General features: G+C 39.9%; 1 protein-coding gene across 18 annotated transcripts in view; it reads left to right on the top strand.

Moving 5' to 3' along the window:
• Positions 1 to 15,832, top strand: part of SRPK2 (SRSF protein kinase 2) — a 150,373-nt gene that overhangs the window by 96,522 nt on the left and 38,019 nt on the right. For all 18 annotated transcript variants that reach the window (XM_038176239.2, XM_038176220.2, XM_072032498.1 and 15 more), the window contains one exon: positions 9,592 to 9,743. In XM_038176239.2, coding sequence (XP_038032167.1) covers positions 9,592 to 9,743 — 152 coding nt within the window. The remainder of the gene's footprint in view (positions 1 to 9,591; positions 9,744 to 15,832) is intronic.

Below are 15,832 nucleotides of genomic sequence, written 5' to 3'. Positions count from 1 at the left end.
TATTTTTCCCTGGGAACATTGAATGAGCAGCACAAGGAAGAATAATGACCTCTGCACTGAGGGAATGTGTCACAGGAGAGGCCGCTGGATGCAGCTGCTTTGGGAAGCATATGGCATTGCAGTTACGTCAGATAAATGGAAGATGCCATATTCTGTGAGAGGCGCAGATGGTTGTTGGGCAAGAGACCAGTTCTAACTTTGCATGAGAGAGTATAAAAAATAAGGTGGAAAATTCATTCTGAGAGCTAGGCACTTTGAAAGAAGATTTATTTTTCCTAGAAACTGAAGCTATTGTTTTTCTTCTAGATCAATCTATCAAGCAATTATCCAAATAAAAAGTGTTCCCAGGTGTCTGAACAGTAATAATTGCTACCACCTCTACAAAGACAAAAAGACAGAAGCATCAAGTGAAGAGTTACAAATGGCATGGCATGCTACCTGACAAGAAAACGAAGAAGGCCTCATCGAGTCAGCCTTGCTGCGGTGTGAAAGTCCACATACCGGAGCTGAAAAGTCAGCCTCTAAATTTAACAGCCAGAATCATGGTGGCTGGTGTCACCGTTCTGGATTGTAACTCAGAGCTAAAGATTGGTCACATTCCTGTGTCCAGAAGAGGTTGCCAGCTGCCTTTTTTCACAACCCTGTTGAAATTTTTGCTGGAAAAACTGTCTCAGATGCCGGAAAGCTCAGTGAAGACAGTGTGCAGACCTGTGCAGACCAGGAAGAATATGCCATGGTTGTGCTTACTGGCTGCTTATTTCTTTGTCCTAGCTTATGCATGGTCATTCAGTATCAGGGTTCCTAAATTATTGCTTATAGTAATATTAGCTATTGAAGAATGGATGCTAAAAAATTTTCACCTCCAGGCACAGGTTCAGCCCTTAAAGTTTTGAGGCTGGATTTAAAACCAGCTGCTTACTACTTGTCTGTATTTGGATGAGAATGAGTTTTCTTAAAACACATACATCTGTAACTTTACCTTTTTCTTACTTCTGGCTGCTTCTGAACTTTGCAATCTATTTACTTCTTTTATAGATTTATGTTATAGATTTGTTATGAAAGCGGATACTTAAATTAATGCAATGAGCAATATGTAGAGAGAAACTGAAAGCAGATGTGTTCATATATTGTATTTATGCCTGCATATATTATACCCCAAATGGAAGTATTTTAATAGCTTAGCAGAATTTTAACCTGACAGTTTTTTTAATGATAGAAGTATTTGTAATGTACATCCAGTACTTAAGGTAAAAAGGTTTAAATTGATCTTATTTAGCTTGTTTGTATTATTATTTACTGTTACTGCAATGCAAGCACAGGTGCTTTCATAAAACAAAATGTTAGCAGAAGTTGAGAAGAACTTGGTTAAAATTCTTGTGAAGTTACATGGAGAAGAAGTTAATAGCACTTGGAAGTTTGGGAGTGGGTTGTGTGTTTTTAGAAAGGTTGAGATCAATCCCTCATGTTGAAAGAAAGCGATCTGTTGGAGAAAAGGAGTTATGATGGCTTTTTATAAAGAATCCGTGTTGTTCCAGCCCCTGGAGAGCAAGGTGAAGAAGATGGAGTTTGGTATCAATGGAGTTCAAAGTGGTGTTCAGAATCTATCACTGCAGCAATGCTTTATATTTGCTGCAGATGAAGAGGTTCCTCTGGCTGCTATGTAACCTCAAGTGTGACCTTACTGCCTCAGGCTCTTATTTTCCCCCTGGCAGTTACATTCCCCAGTGTTTGTCCCATCCAAAACATTTGTCTGTTTACCTATGTGTCATTGCCCTATAGAACTAGGTTCCCAAACATTAAGTAAGCAAGGGGATGAAATTTTTTTTTTTTTTTTTTTTTTTTTTTTTTTTGCATTGGGATGATCACCTGAGGTCAGGATTGCATTAAACAGGTAAAAAGGGGTATGAAATGCTGTATTTATTGACTTATTTCTGCTCAGTTTGATTATCACAATTGTTTGTTTGACTTATAACACATGTAAATGGCATGTGTATTTACTCGTGGTGCACCTGTGTTTATATTAACTCTATGGAAGTTGTCGGCTTGGATTGTTGGGTTGTTGATGTGAGGGGATTTGATGCCAGTTCTGTTAAATCTTCTTGTTTCCAGAGGGGCAAGGAGTGCTTTTGGAGAGCAGAGGATGCTTCTCCTTCCACCCCTTCACAACTTGCAAATTTGTTGCTAGTAGCAACTGTAAAATACTGAAACAACAAGCAGCGTGCTTTCTGATCATATCTTATTAATAGAAAGACTAGAAACACTATAATTTAATGAGACACAGAAAGTAAAGAGCTAAATACTACAATGCCAAAAAGAGAGAAAATAATTTCCATTTATACATGTGTGAGTCGTTCTGTTAAAAGTAACCCATCACAGAGCTTAACCACGGTAATATGGAAAAAGAAGCCAAAGAAATAGTGGCTGTGTCCTTCACTGCACGCCAGTGTTTCCTCTAAGGTCTTCTAGATGGCCAGAAATGGAAGTGTGTGCGCAGGGAGACAGCAGAAGCACCTTCTCAAAGGAGGATTTGGAGAAGGTGAAGCTTCATATGGAGATATGAGACTGGTTTGTTTTTCAACTAGGCTTTTATAATTTTGTTGGAGCGAGCTGCCTTGTCTGTCTTCAGGTGGAGGTTTCTTTTTGCCATCTGTTAGAATGTGCATACAAGAAACTTGTCATTCTCTGCTGATCGGTACATCTCCCATGAGTTAGGACAGCAGGATTTCTCCTCCGTGTCTTTTAGGGATTTGGTGCAATTTTTTAAAATAACCTTCTCAACCTTTATAGCACTTCACCAGAGGCTAGAAACATGGGCAGTGTGTAAGCTGCTGAGTATGCTGCTAGGTATTTTCTGGTTGTGTCACAAGGTGAATCTTTTTCCTTTCTTGACTGTTGACTTTTTTCCCCTCAGAGAGTCTGTAGTGGAGAATGGGTCTGGAAGGCAGAACTTTGCAAGAAACCAGTATGTGAGAAGAAAACATGATAAGTACAGTTAAGATTGAAGCTTCCTGGATAGATATGATTTGCTACCTTGAGAATATTTTAAGAGAATTGCAGCTTTTTGAGAACAAAACTGGGGGGAGGACTGACATTCAGAGCTTGACACCATTTGTTTCTGGGACCTTGGTGTAGCTGTCCCACAGAAAGTCCAGAAGAGCCAGCTTCTCTCATGTCCACCAAGCAGACAGACCTTACTGCTTCGTGTTAGATGCAGTTTGTTAAAATCATAGGCTGCGACTGGTTCCCATCAGTGCTGCCCTTGGCAGTGGGCTCCTCCTGCTCCCCTTGCCTTGTATCTGCTGATGGCGTGGGCACACGGCAAGAAGCTCAGCTCCTGGGTTCAGGTTTGTCATCCCTTGTGGCCATGTAATTTCCAGCAAGGAAAAGGAGAGACTCCGTGGTCAGGAGCAGAAAAAGAAAAGGATGTCTCACAGCAGCAGCACTCTGCTGCTAGGCTGGGGTGGAGGCATGAGAAGGCTGCTTGAAATGGCGTTTATTTATAGTACCCCTTGTTTTGAAAGGAAAAAGGCAGACTTCCTTGGCATTTTACTTTGCCTTCAGTGTATGCTGAAGCCCAGGGTTGCTTCCAGAAGGATAGCACGTGAAAAGGGAATGAAAAATTAATTCTGTCTTGAGGTTACAGAAGCCACTGTGTCTCAGCCTCCCCTGCTGCAGGAGGCGTTTCCATGAGCAGTGGTGGATGCTGTGAGTTATAATGCTGCCTTTGAAAGGAATGTTAACAGTCCCGGGAGGAATGATAATTTTGTTAGATAATGACCAGATGTGGGAACTGCTTCATGCTTGGGACACACCAGCAGTCTCTCTTTATGCATGGATATTCTAGAATTGGAAACTCTATTCTTGGTCTGCACTGATACAAGAACCCAAGTAGAGCTTTTCACTTAAAGCTAGGCTGTCTCAGGAAGTTCACTTGAACAATTCCTTGGAGTTAGTTAAAGCATGCCTCTTCATAACCTGTTTCCTTCTAAATTTAAAGTCTTTGATTCTAAAAACAGTAAAATAATCTCTGGCATAATTACAAAGTATTATAATATGAAATAACAAGCACTGTATAATTGTTAAAATTTTAAATTATTCATAATTACAACAACAATTTAAAAATCTTACATCTTAAATGATTTTCTTCCTTGAAGAAGAGCTTAGGAGTTGTTTTGATTTCTTTCTTATGTGTGGTGTGTGGTGTTTTTTTTTTGCTTGATGTATGCATACATTTATTTAGAAAACCTTCATTTAAGGCTCTCTCAGGTTCACAGAGCTCACTGTTAGCAGGCACTTGTCTAATTAAGCTAAATCTGCATTTGGGAAAAAGAATAGGCAGGAGTTCAACTAGAAAAGCAGACACCATTTGGCCATAGGAGAAAGAGATTTTTAATAATTGAGTCCTTAAGCAGTTAATAGCAGCTGGAAGAGACTTGTGTGCAGAGATTTCAGCTTGTAAGCTCTGCAGCACCTGAGAGTCCTGCCCTGAATGATTTTGCCTTCTGGAGCTGGAGGGAAGCATCGCTGGAGCTCCTTCCAGATGGACCCACACCCACTCGCAGCTCTCTGAAAGCTCACATCGCAGCGTTAGGAGGCTTACAGCACATTTCTTCGGATGGTTACCCTCCCCCTGCCTCCTTGTTTTCTCTTCAATTCGAAATTCCCCGAAGAGCACCCGTGGACATGTCAGGAGATTCATAACATTGTTAGAACACAGTTGTTTCCAGGTTTTATTTTATTTAAATATATGAAGGAGTCATTTAACTTCCTTTTAATTGCATTTTCTATTAGCAAATAAATTTCTCTGGATATGTTCATCTGTAAATCGTAAGGAAAGTTTCGTCCTCCCCTTAGGCTGAGGTAGTTTTAGCCTAGCCATATCATCTCATATATTTCTGTCTCCCCCAGTAGTTCTTCATTTAACTCAGTCTGTTTTCCTTCTGAGACAATCCTCTCCTAAAGGCAGGAGAATCAGGTTTTAGCTGCATTCAGGCTAAAGTTCTGCTACCCAGAAGGTAGTCTTTAAATTAAAAAATGGAGTAGTTCATCATGCCTACAGTGTTCACAGAGAAGGTCTCCTCCTGGGTTATGCCTGTCCCCCACGGAGAGCACCATGCTGGTTTCTTCAAGTAATCTTACAGCGTAGCAATCCTGCCTGCAATGCATTCTTATTCACTGCTTGATAGTAGCAACAAAAACATGATCTTTCTCCAGATGAGGGTTTTGGATGAAGAGGCCTGAAGCCTGTGCTGTGCTTTAGCCATGACAGCGACTCCTCTGGTGAGGAACAGGGAGGAGCGACTGGAGGTGAAATGGCCGCTGCAGGTCAGGCCTGAGGTGCAGACGCCTCAGGAGGAGCACAGGGCTGGGCCCCGATGTGCTGAACACTCTCCAAAATCCATCCATCTCAGGCTTCCCAAGTCAAAGGTGGCTTTGTTTGAGCCATCAGGAGATCTTTCTTCCAGGAGTTTTACTGACCCCTATTTGGGCCTAGGTAAGCTTCTCTCACCCATGCTATCCGGAGAAAAAAGTGGCTTTAGCTTTTCATGCCGCATCACAGAAGTAAATTTTTTTTTTTAATTCAGTGTTTATTCCAAACTTGGCTCCATTTGTGTGGGGTGAGGCAGTGAACAGTCATTTCCTATTCACTTTCTCTGTTCTTCTCAAGATTTTATAGAGCTCTGCTGTCTGTTTTCCTGACTGAAGAGCTCTGGTATGTTCAGATGCTTCCCATATGGAAGGCATTTCGCGTTTTTAATCACCCTCGCTACTCTTGTTTTACCTTTTCTGAAATAGAGGAATAGCAAAACAACCCACCACAACAAAGCTGGACGCCTCTTCCTGAACTTGTCATGGTACAATTTTCTCAACATCTCCAGGTTTTAATGTTACGCTGATTGCTTTTACTGTTGGCTGTTCCCCCGCTGGACCATGGAGCAACGTGGCCATGAGGGAGGAGTAAAATTCAGATGTCAGTAATTTTGTGGTTCTTGAAGAGGGCAACTGCTTTGCTATGAGACCCCACTTAGTATTTTGGCATATATTCATTTGTGTTCATTCTGGAGGAGAAATGCTTCAGCTTTTCTTCTGTCTTTTATGAAGCATTCCCTATAAAAGGAGTTTAAGAATAAGATTTCATTGTATTTTGATCAGCCTGTGCTGTGTTTAGAAATGAGTAAATAAAAGATAAAAACATCCTGCGTAGTGTTTGTTAATTGTTTGTATTGCTTATTTTAATATGATTGTAAGGTTTGTCATTGTAGCCTGTGGAGACGGTCAGTTCTCTGCATACCCGCTGTCAGAATATTGTGAGTCTAGAAATAGTGTGTCATCTTCTTTTAATTAAGTGTTTATGCTCGGATGGTGATGAATAACCTAGTAGTGGTAGACCACAGAGTACCAAGTGATTACTGCAGAAAGAAGAAAAATAGATTTAGGGTATGCCTCTGCATGGGTGTGTTACATAATGCACGTCATTGCATACAACATGGTGGGGTATTAAGAAGAGAAATAACTTGAAATAAGGCGGCTGTTGCATAGCTTATGTTATGACAGTTTCGGACAATGATGTTTCTGAAAAGGAAATGGAGGTTAGCGTGTTTATTACAGCTTTCCTAATGTCTCAATTGTTCATGTCAAAGATGTTTTAAAGTCCATTTCAATGAGAAATCAGTTCACATTTAAACAAGTTGCAGTTCTGTACTAAAAAAAAATCCACAGTGTAAGCTGAATGAATTGTGTATTTGTCATACATCGCGAAGGAAGATATCTAAATCTAAACTAAAAAGGAGTAAATTTAGATTAGACATAAGGAAGAAGCTCTTTCCTGTGAGGGTGCTGAGGCCCTGGCACAGGCTGCCCAGAGAAGCTGTGGATGCCCCATCCCTGGAGGTGCTCAAGGCCAGGCTGGATGGGGCTTTGGGCAGCCTGGGCTGGTGGGAGGTGTCCCTGCCCATGGCAGGGGGCTGGAACTGGTTGGGCTTTAAGGTTCCTTCCAACCCAAACCATTTTGTGTTTCTGTGGTTGTTGGAACATTGACAGTATCTTACATTTCCAATTCAATAACAGGGCTATTAAGAAACAGCAAAACTGGAGTTCTCTCCCAGCCTGATGTCATAACTCACTATTGTCAAGTTGTGTATTGGCAGAAGAGCAAGCATTGGCGATGCTAGCCTGAGCTACTGAACTTGTAGGCAGAATTTAAGCAGCCAAGTCAAGCGCTGAAGACTTGATCTTTGCGTACAGCTCAGAAGCGTGACAGTGAACAAAACCAAACAACAATGTCCCTTGCAGAGAATCCTAAACTAAAGCAAACAGATGGCAAAAGAAGGCAGTAATGCAGAATTAGCAGGCAGGCTGGTGTAACGTAGCGGCATTTCTTTCCCTCGCCCTTCTCCACATCGTAACATTCAATTGCTTCCAAAGGTGCAAGCAAAGCTAAAAGAGCAAATCAAAGATCTTCTCAGTTTAATTCAGTGTTACTGGCAGATAAAATCATAAATCACCCCAGGAGGAAACAAAGTCCCCCCTTCCTTCCTGATGTCTGCAAAGGAGAATAAGAAAATGCTTCTGAATGCCAGGGTACTGAATGCAGCAAGGATTGTAGACAGGAAAAAATAACCCTTTGCAAACCAAAATCAAATATAGTAGCTTGAGAAAGACTCAGAAGAAGCTCAGTTTTGTTAATCAATTTCCCTAGAAATAAATTCCTTCTTCTGGTCTCTTGGAGGGAGATTCTTGGTATTCCTTGACAGTTATTTCAAAGTGAGTGACAAAGTGTGTGAATCTTAATTCCAGAAATGCTTCCAATTCTCTTTAAAACAGTATTTTTATCATGTGAAGAAATAGATCTAGTAGTTGTTTGCTTAAAAGACGAAATCAGCACAACTCCGATGGATTTTTGAAATGACCTGTACCACATTGCTCTAAGCTACTGGATTTTTTGCCACGTTTGTATCATTTTATGTGACCAAAATAATGAAACTGAAACGTGGTCAGAACGAGGCAGAATGATTGTAGTTTGCTCAACATAACCTAAGCCATTGTATTCCAATAAAGAACTAGTTCCAAACATCCTTTTAAAATCTGACCATTTACTGAAATCGTGGAAGAATGATATTTTGTGAAAGAAGTATCAGGCAGATAAATTTGGTATGCGTGCAACTTCCAGTAATGTCCTTTAAAGCAAAGGCATAATAGCAGCTGCTGTGCAGGCGGAGCATCTTGCCAGTGGAATTTATTTCTGACCAACTGTGTACTTGTCTACTCCACATGCTGTCTTTCTTGAACAATTGCAGCGTGTAAAAAAGAAAAAAAAAAGGGGGGGGTGATGAGAAGGATGAATATAGGAGCGGTATAAACATAAATATAGTTTTTATTCATGATCAATGAAGCATTTGAATCTGAGTTTTGGGAGATGAAATACTAACAAGTTGCAGTATTTTTTCAGCTGTGGCTATTTGAATGATAAAATGCTGTTAATATGGTACTTTTGAGACAGCTTAGACCTGAAGTAGATACACATGCAAATTATAGCCGCTTTTGGTGGCACTCATGCTTTAAGTTATTTTGCAAGTGCATTTTGCAAGTATATCATTTTACGAATACATATTTTTTATTTGTATGAAATATGAATACAAAAAATAACAGCATAAACCTGTTTGGAGGTTTTCTTGGTTTTTACACAAACAGATATGCTTCAACCCTGGATTTCATTTTTTTATGTGTACTGAAAATGCTCCGAATTTCAAAATGTCAGTAATTTGTAGGTGTTTAGAAATACCAACTATATAATCTTTCTCATAAAAAGCTGTAGAACACTTTCAGTAACAAAATATTTCGTTTTCATGGTGGTTTTATTTATTTATTTTTGTTTTGTTTTGTTTTCTGAACTGAAGAAGCAAGATAGAGATACCATCTCTTGCTTGGTGGTGGCTTTTTTGTTGTTTTTCAATCACTGCATGTTCAGGAGTGCTGTGTGTGTGCTCATGGGCTAACCAGGGAGATTAATTTCTCTCTCTTTCTTACTAATAGCTGTTTTCAGTATCTTGCGTGCTGATACATTTTTCCATAGTCCCGGTAGCAGCTACCGATGAGAAGTGTTTTAAGTCATCTGCTTTGTGCTGGCGTCACTAGAAGATTGCTTCTTGCTGGGTATTAATGAGATCTTTCTTCATTCAGCTAGCGGGCGAGAGCTTTTGAATGACTCGATTACCTTGATGTCTTCTGAAAAACATTTCTTCTCGGTTATGCTGAAGAACACGGGTCTAACACCTCAATTACGCCTCATAACACCTCATAACACCTCAATTGCTCGGCAGGGATTGAAAAAGCCAGTCCATATCTGATTATGTACTTCCTGTATCTTTTGCAAGCTGTTCCAGTGAACGAGTCCAAATTCACTTGCAACTTGCTTTTGGCCCGGTGAGGTGCATCTCTGTCCGTGCCTCCCTGGGGCATCGCAAGGCGATAGAAAAGATAAGGAGAGATGTGCTTCACTCGCATTTCCCAAAGCATCTTTCCTCCCCTCTCAACAATCGGATTTCCGCTGACCGAGCTCTTCATTAAGTGTCCTCTCTCTTTCATCTCCAGGCCAGAGCCTCAGCAGAAAGCCCCCTCTGCACCTCCACCACCACCGCCACCCCCGCCGCCACCCCTGCCGGAGCCCGCCCCACCAGAGCCAGAGGAGGAGATCCTAGGGTCCGACGATGAGGAGCAAGAGGATCCCGCAGATTACTGCAAAGGTGCGTGCGGTTCAGCAGTGTCCTTGCGGGTGAATGGCATCCTGTAAGTCTTCAGCCAGGTTCTTGTGAGGTTTTTGAAGAACCAGTCCTTCATTATGGGGTTTGTTTATAAAAAAGTCATCAATGACTGTCTGTTTCAGGTCCAAATGTGCTACTGTCTTCAGCTCAACTCTCACTTATCTATGGCTTATGTATGCGTTTTGCAATTAAAAGTGTACAAATATTATATGCCTATTTTTTTCCCAGTTATAAGAATAATAGAAGAAACTTTACTTAATACATAGTAGTTGTAAGAGAAACTAACATCCTAAACAAAGCAAACTCCCCCTCTATGCATTCTCAAATGCTTTTGTGCATTTGATGTCAACTAAATACATTTGGGTCTGTATCTTTTCTTTCTCCTTCTCATAGCTGCACAAGCCTATGATGCATGTTTCTTTTTGTACGTTGCCTTTCACAGACCTCAGCACTGTCTGAGGTTCCCTGCATCTTTATTTCAGTTTCTAAATTCCTTAGTTTTTGTTGTTCCTTACATTATTTTTACTACATTTTTTCATAAGAACAAGTGGCCACTTCTTTCATAAAAACAGGTAACTGCAGTGCAACAGTGTCAATACTAAAGTTTGTTTCAATGTTACTCCTAATGTTTCAAGTCTATTCCCATAAGTATGCACTGTATGTGCATGAAAAATCATAGATAACGTCTATCAGTTCAGGGGTATGAATTTACTGTAGGAAACATCGAAGTTTTATCGTCTCAAATCGATTTTATTCTTATTTTCCATTTTTAGTACAGCCCCAGACCACTCCACTGTGCATACATTTACTATATCTGGTATTCCATGTTCCTCAAATCAGTAAATATTTTGTCAAATATGATGCTGTCTTAATCAGAAGTTTCTGTGTAAGCCAGCCACTGTGCTCTTTTAAGAATCCCTTTTCCCAGCCCTGGAATGAGTGGTTGTGTATTTTCAGATTTAACAAGTGGATGTGACATTTTCATTTCAGTGTAAGAAGTTTTATTAATATGTGATATTTCAAATGTTGAAACGGCTTACAAATACCAGTGGTGAAAACCAAATGGTAAACTCAAACTAAACTTTACAGCCTGCAGCAGGGAAAAGAAAACCCATGGCTAAAGCATCTTTGTATTTTTTTTATTCATTTTTTTAAATTTCTGTTGTTACACACTAGTTTCTTAATATAACTCTTTTGGTATCTGTAACATCTTCCATCAGTGAGTAAGGATAGATTTGCTGTTTAAACATCTGTTTACTTGTAAGCATCTGTATCTACTTGAGATTAAGCATTGCTAGGCCCCCACTTAATTCTTCCCTGAAGGAAGGGCTGCGTTTAATTTCAAACAATCCATTGTTGTCTATGTTCCAGTATCTTTTGCAAAATGTCACCATCTGGAGTATCCAGATCATATAAAATATAAATCTAAGTTTACAGCTTGCTTGTAAGTCACCTGTTTAAGTAGAGTCTGTGACTGTAATAGGTCATGAGTGAGATCTGTTTGCTTTTAAAATGAACTACATGTTACACTAATACTTGAAGTTTCTGGAAAAATTAAAGGCAACTTCTGTGTGCTGGAAGGTGGTTCTGTGTTCTTGAAATCTTCAATCTGTGAATTGATGGAAGTGTACTAAAAATTGGTTCGAGCTTTGGTTTGTTTGGATGTCATAATCATTTGTTTCTGTGAGAACAGTGCTTTTGTTGCTCCACTGCATGATTTGTCTATTTTTTAACTATAATTTCCTGTCAGAGTGATCAGTAAGCTTCCTTTTTTTTTTTTTTTTTTTTACTTGCTGTCGTTGAACTTGACAGGAAGGTCAGTGTTGTATATGCGTCTGAATCAAACGGCAAGGCTGGGAGGATCTGGAGCCATTTAGACTTCATATTCAGTCTGGGGAATGAATCAGTTATTTGGTAAAGAATTGCTGGGATGGTTTTGGATGTAATATTTCCAGATTTTTGGAGAGATGTTTTATTAGCTTGAATATGTTTTCCTGTTTTGGGATATCTTTGTGGAGCAGAAGATAAATATTTGGAGATTACCATGTTTTACTGGAGTGTCTCTTTTTTTCCTAATTTGATCTCCAAAGTGGCAATCCCTCAGGATTTTTGAGTAGGATTTAAAGCATATGTAGTCCATTCTCAGCCCCAGTCTGAAATTTCATAGGAGGGCAGTTTTGATGAGGGAGTATATAGTATATAAATATTTTTAACAAATATAGTGTTTTATCTATTAACTATATTTACCATTGCCTATTACAGATGTTTTTTTAAGAATATGTTACTATGAGCTGGGCTCAAATCTTCACCACATTACATAGTGGCTAGTAAATAGTTGCCACTTGAAATAGTATTTTTAATCAGGAAATTGGATTAGTTTGAATTGACACCTGATACGAAGGAGAGCACCAACAGCCACTTGTGTAAAGCAGACCTACCTTTGTTCCCCTGGGCCTTCTTCCAGAGCCTGGTTAAATCTGTGAACTGACTTCTGTCGATGGCACTGAATTTAGATCAAATGCTTTTCAAATGTTTATTTGTTTAAGAAATGGAAATATCAAAACTCCAACTACATGATTTTTCAAGGGGTACTTAGACAATGAAGCTATTTTTTCTTCTTTTCTGAAATGCCTTGAAACACTTGGAGGTTTTTTTTTTCAAGAGTCTGTCATGTCATAGATGTAATTGGAATTCTTTGCTTCTCTGATCATCTTCTTTGCCCCCTGGAGATGTCTCCCATTCATCCAGTTCACAAAGGGAATAATTCCCTATACAAACATAGAACTAGCCAGCCACAATTACCAATACATTCAGGAGACATTTAGGAATAATGATCTCATTTTTTTCTGACCCTCTTTCTTGAGTGCTTGTAGCTAGCTAGCAGTGTGAGAGACTTTGTGTGTGTGCTGTAGTGAATAGCACAACAGACTTTTTGTTACGTTATCAGCACTACCACTTACACATTGTATATTTTCAAATACCAATATTGTATTTGCAAGATTACATAATTTTTCTCAAAACTCTAATTTTGCATAGATACTTTCTTGTCGTTGCTATTTGGAAGCACCTTCTGTACCATGAAGAACTTAAATAATTGCATTCATCATAAAATGACACCTATTTTTAAAGTACATTTAGCTGTGCTGCTGTGCACAACCTGTAAATGAATACCTTGCTGACCTAGCAGCAGAAATAGGGAATAGCACCTACAGGAATAGTTATTGATTATTTCCAAAACTGCTCCTGCTGTTACTTAGGAGGGTAGAAAATACCTTGTGAAGTGTACATTTAGTTAGTGGATACACACATGTTGTAGTGTTGTAATTAGTTATGAGAGTGCTGTAGTGACCACAGTAACACAGCTTTTACATACATCGTGTCATTGTTCTTGCACTGCATAGATTTTATCTAAATAACTTGTCAGCTTGTTTATTGACTTGACTTCAGTGTCTTTGATTTCTTCTGTAGGGAGTTCTCTTTTCCGTCTATGCTGGGAAGAAACCATCACAAGTTCTTGATTGTTTTTGACCCTTTGAAGCACAAATATACCAAAGGCTGTCTTCACAGAGGCAGATTTGCAAGGCAGTTTTATAAACTACATTGTTCTTAGAAGCACACATTTACCTGTGCTTGAATTCTTCGTAGTTGAGAGTTAATGCTGTTACCATGCTAAAAAAAAAAAAAAAAAAAAAAAAGCAAATATTTTGTTGAGTGGGGAAAAAAACCCACAAACTTCACCATTGTTGTATGTGTTTGAAGGCCCAGAGTTACACCCTTCTTGCAGTACAAAAGGCTGCATAAGTTGTGTGTGATTTCAAACGCTTCTGAAGCCATGTAACTGTGCTCAGGAACGATTTACTAGGACTAGGCATTTAAGAAGTTAGTAAAATATTTCAGAAAATCTTTTATTGTTTAATTTAAAATCTGTTTTGCAAACCACAGATAGACGTTAAAGCGAGGTGTTGCGTTCTTCTCAGCTTTTCTGACTATATCTGCTTGCAAAAGGAGTAATGACTATACAGCTTCTTAACATCTCACTGGTTTCTTGCAGTGATATATGCAGGACAAAAATAATAAGAAATGATACTGCGACACTGAATTGACTTTTGAAGCATTTTAAGCAATCCTTGCTGTCAGGTCAGCAGGCTTGATGTGCTTCACAAATGCAGGCCTTTTCAGTACCAGATAGGTAGAATTGCTGTATTTGTTCCCTTCACCTTCCTCTCACATCTATCGCTTGATCATCCTGGGCAGAGTTTAACGGAAAGAATTTACCGAGGAATAGATTCTTTTTTGATTGTTTTAAAACAGTCAGTAACTGTCTCAGTATGATTACATTCATCCAGTTTTCTTAATATTTTCATCCTCAGCTGTTACTGTAGGGATGGTTAAATGCACAAATTAGTGCTTTAGGTTTTTTTATGGTTACTTCCTATCAGTATGAATTTGTATGTGTGACTTTATTCAGCGAATTTCTTGAATAATGTAAACACAGGAGACTTGGGTTTCAGTTGTACCCAGTACTGTTTCTTTTCCCTAACAAAGTGGAAAGCATAGTAGTCAACATTCACTCTAAATAAGCCTGGACATCCCATTTCCTGGGGCGTAAATCTGGGCTGGCATTCCAAAAATGATCTGCTTTTTTGTTTGAAAAGAGAGGAATTCCCACACGGGCACGCTGCACGTTCTTACTAAGTTGGCACAACCCGGCTGTGGAAACGAAGGTATTTGTTACATTGCTAGGTGAGTTGTTCTGGAAGCCTTTTGCAAACATTTCCTTCCTAAGGATAGCAGGGAGGTTTTCCCTGCATGTCACCATGCTGCCACTCGATCCAGACCGGCCCTGGCCCAAATGAGAGCTTGGCTGGGCTGCCCCACAGGTGCTGTGGCCGTGCTTGAGGTGGTGCCAGCGGCGCGGAGGTGCCAGAGCCCGGCGGCTGGGCCGGGGCCAGGCGGGTCAGCTCTTGGCTGGTGCTCTGGGCAAGCTTTGCCAGCAGCCAATTCAGCCTGGAGATGCACCTCCCCGAACAGATCCCATAGCTGTGTGTTTTAGAGTTTGTTTAGACATACTGACATTCAAATCAATATTTTATTTAAGCGTTATAGTTGTGTTAAATATGCAATCTTTACAGTTCTGTCATAAAATTCTAATAAATTTATTCATCTGCTCTGGAAATCCTTGCGACTAGCTCATAAATAAACTCCTGAACTTCTGTTAGGGCAAGAAAAAAATGTTATTAGCATAGAAAGGATATAAATATATCCGGATTTGTTGCTGCTGTTCCACAGATACGCAGCAGATAAGAGCCAACTCCCCGTTCTAAATCCAAGGAATTAAGTAATAAATTGGCATTGTTGTGTTAACTGGGCACCAGTTCTAACAAGATTTGCAGCGTATTTCAAAACAAATATAACAACCTAAAGGAAGTGTTCTTAAGATTTTCCAAATCTGAAGTGGAATAATCAGTAAGTGAGGGTTCTTCCAAAGGCCAGTTGGGCGTGACATGACGAAGGACCAGCAAGAGCCGAGGAGATAATCCCTTGACAGCTGACAGATGGGTGACATCCTGGAGAGCTGCAGGCTGCAGCTGTATTATTCCTTTGCATTTAGGCAAAATTGTGAATGTTTATTTAGTGTTTTAAGATCTGAATAATAATCTCATGTGATCACTCTCTTTCTGGCGTTTAAGAACACCTCTTAAAATACAAAGGAAATAAAAAGCTTCACGGTGGAGCAATAAACACCAACACTACTTCTTGCAACCTCTTCCCGCTGTGCTGAAACCTGAGCTCCAGCCTGCTCTCAGGTTGGCCTTTCTGCCAGCGGGGCTTTTGGGTAGGTGTGTGGGGGCACAAGTCAGGACTGCGGCGGGGAGAACAGGTAGGTAGCCTGCAGACGCGGGTTCAAATGCAGCTTAGACAAAGCCTGTAGCTACCTGCTCCCTCTGTTTCCTCGCTATAAAACCCTCAGGCTTGGGAAAACGCGCTGCTGCTGTGGGTCAGGAGCCAAGCAGAACAGCATCGATAAATTTGACGTTCGTAATGTTTTCTCAGGAAGTATTTTATCGCTG

The sequence above is a fragment of the Anas platyrhynchos genome, chromosome 1 (genome assembly GCF_047663525.1).
Source record: "Anas platyrhynchos isolate ZD024472 breed Pekin duck chromosome 1, IASCAAS_PekinDuck_T2T, whole genome shotgun sequence".
Taxonomy (NCBI): Eukaryota; Metazoa; Chordata; class Aves; order Anseriformes; family Anatidae; genus Anas; species Anas platyrhynchos.
The sequence above is the reverse complement of the archived record's forward strand: the minus strand, read 5'-3'. Positions and strand labels throughout refer to the sequence as shown.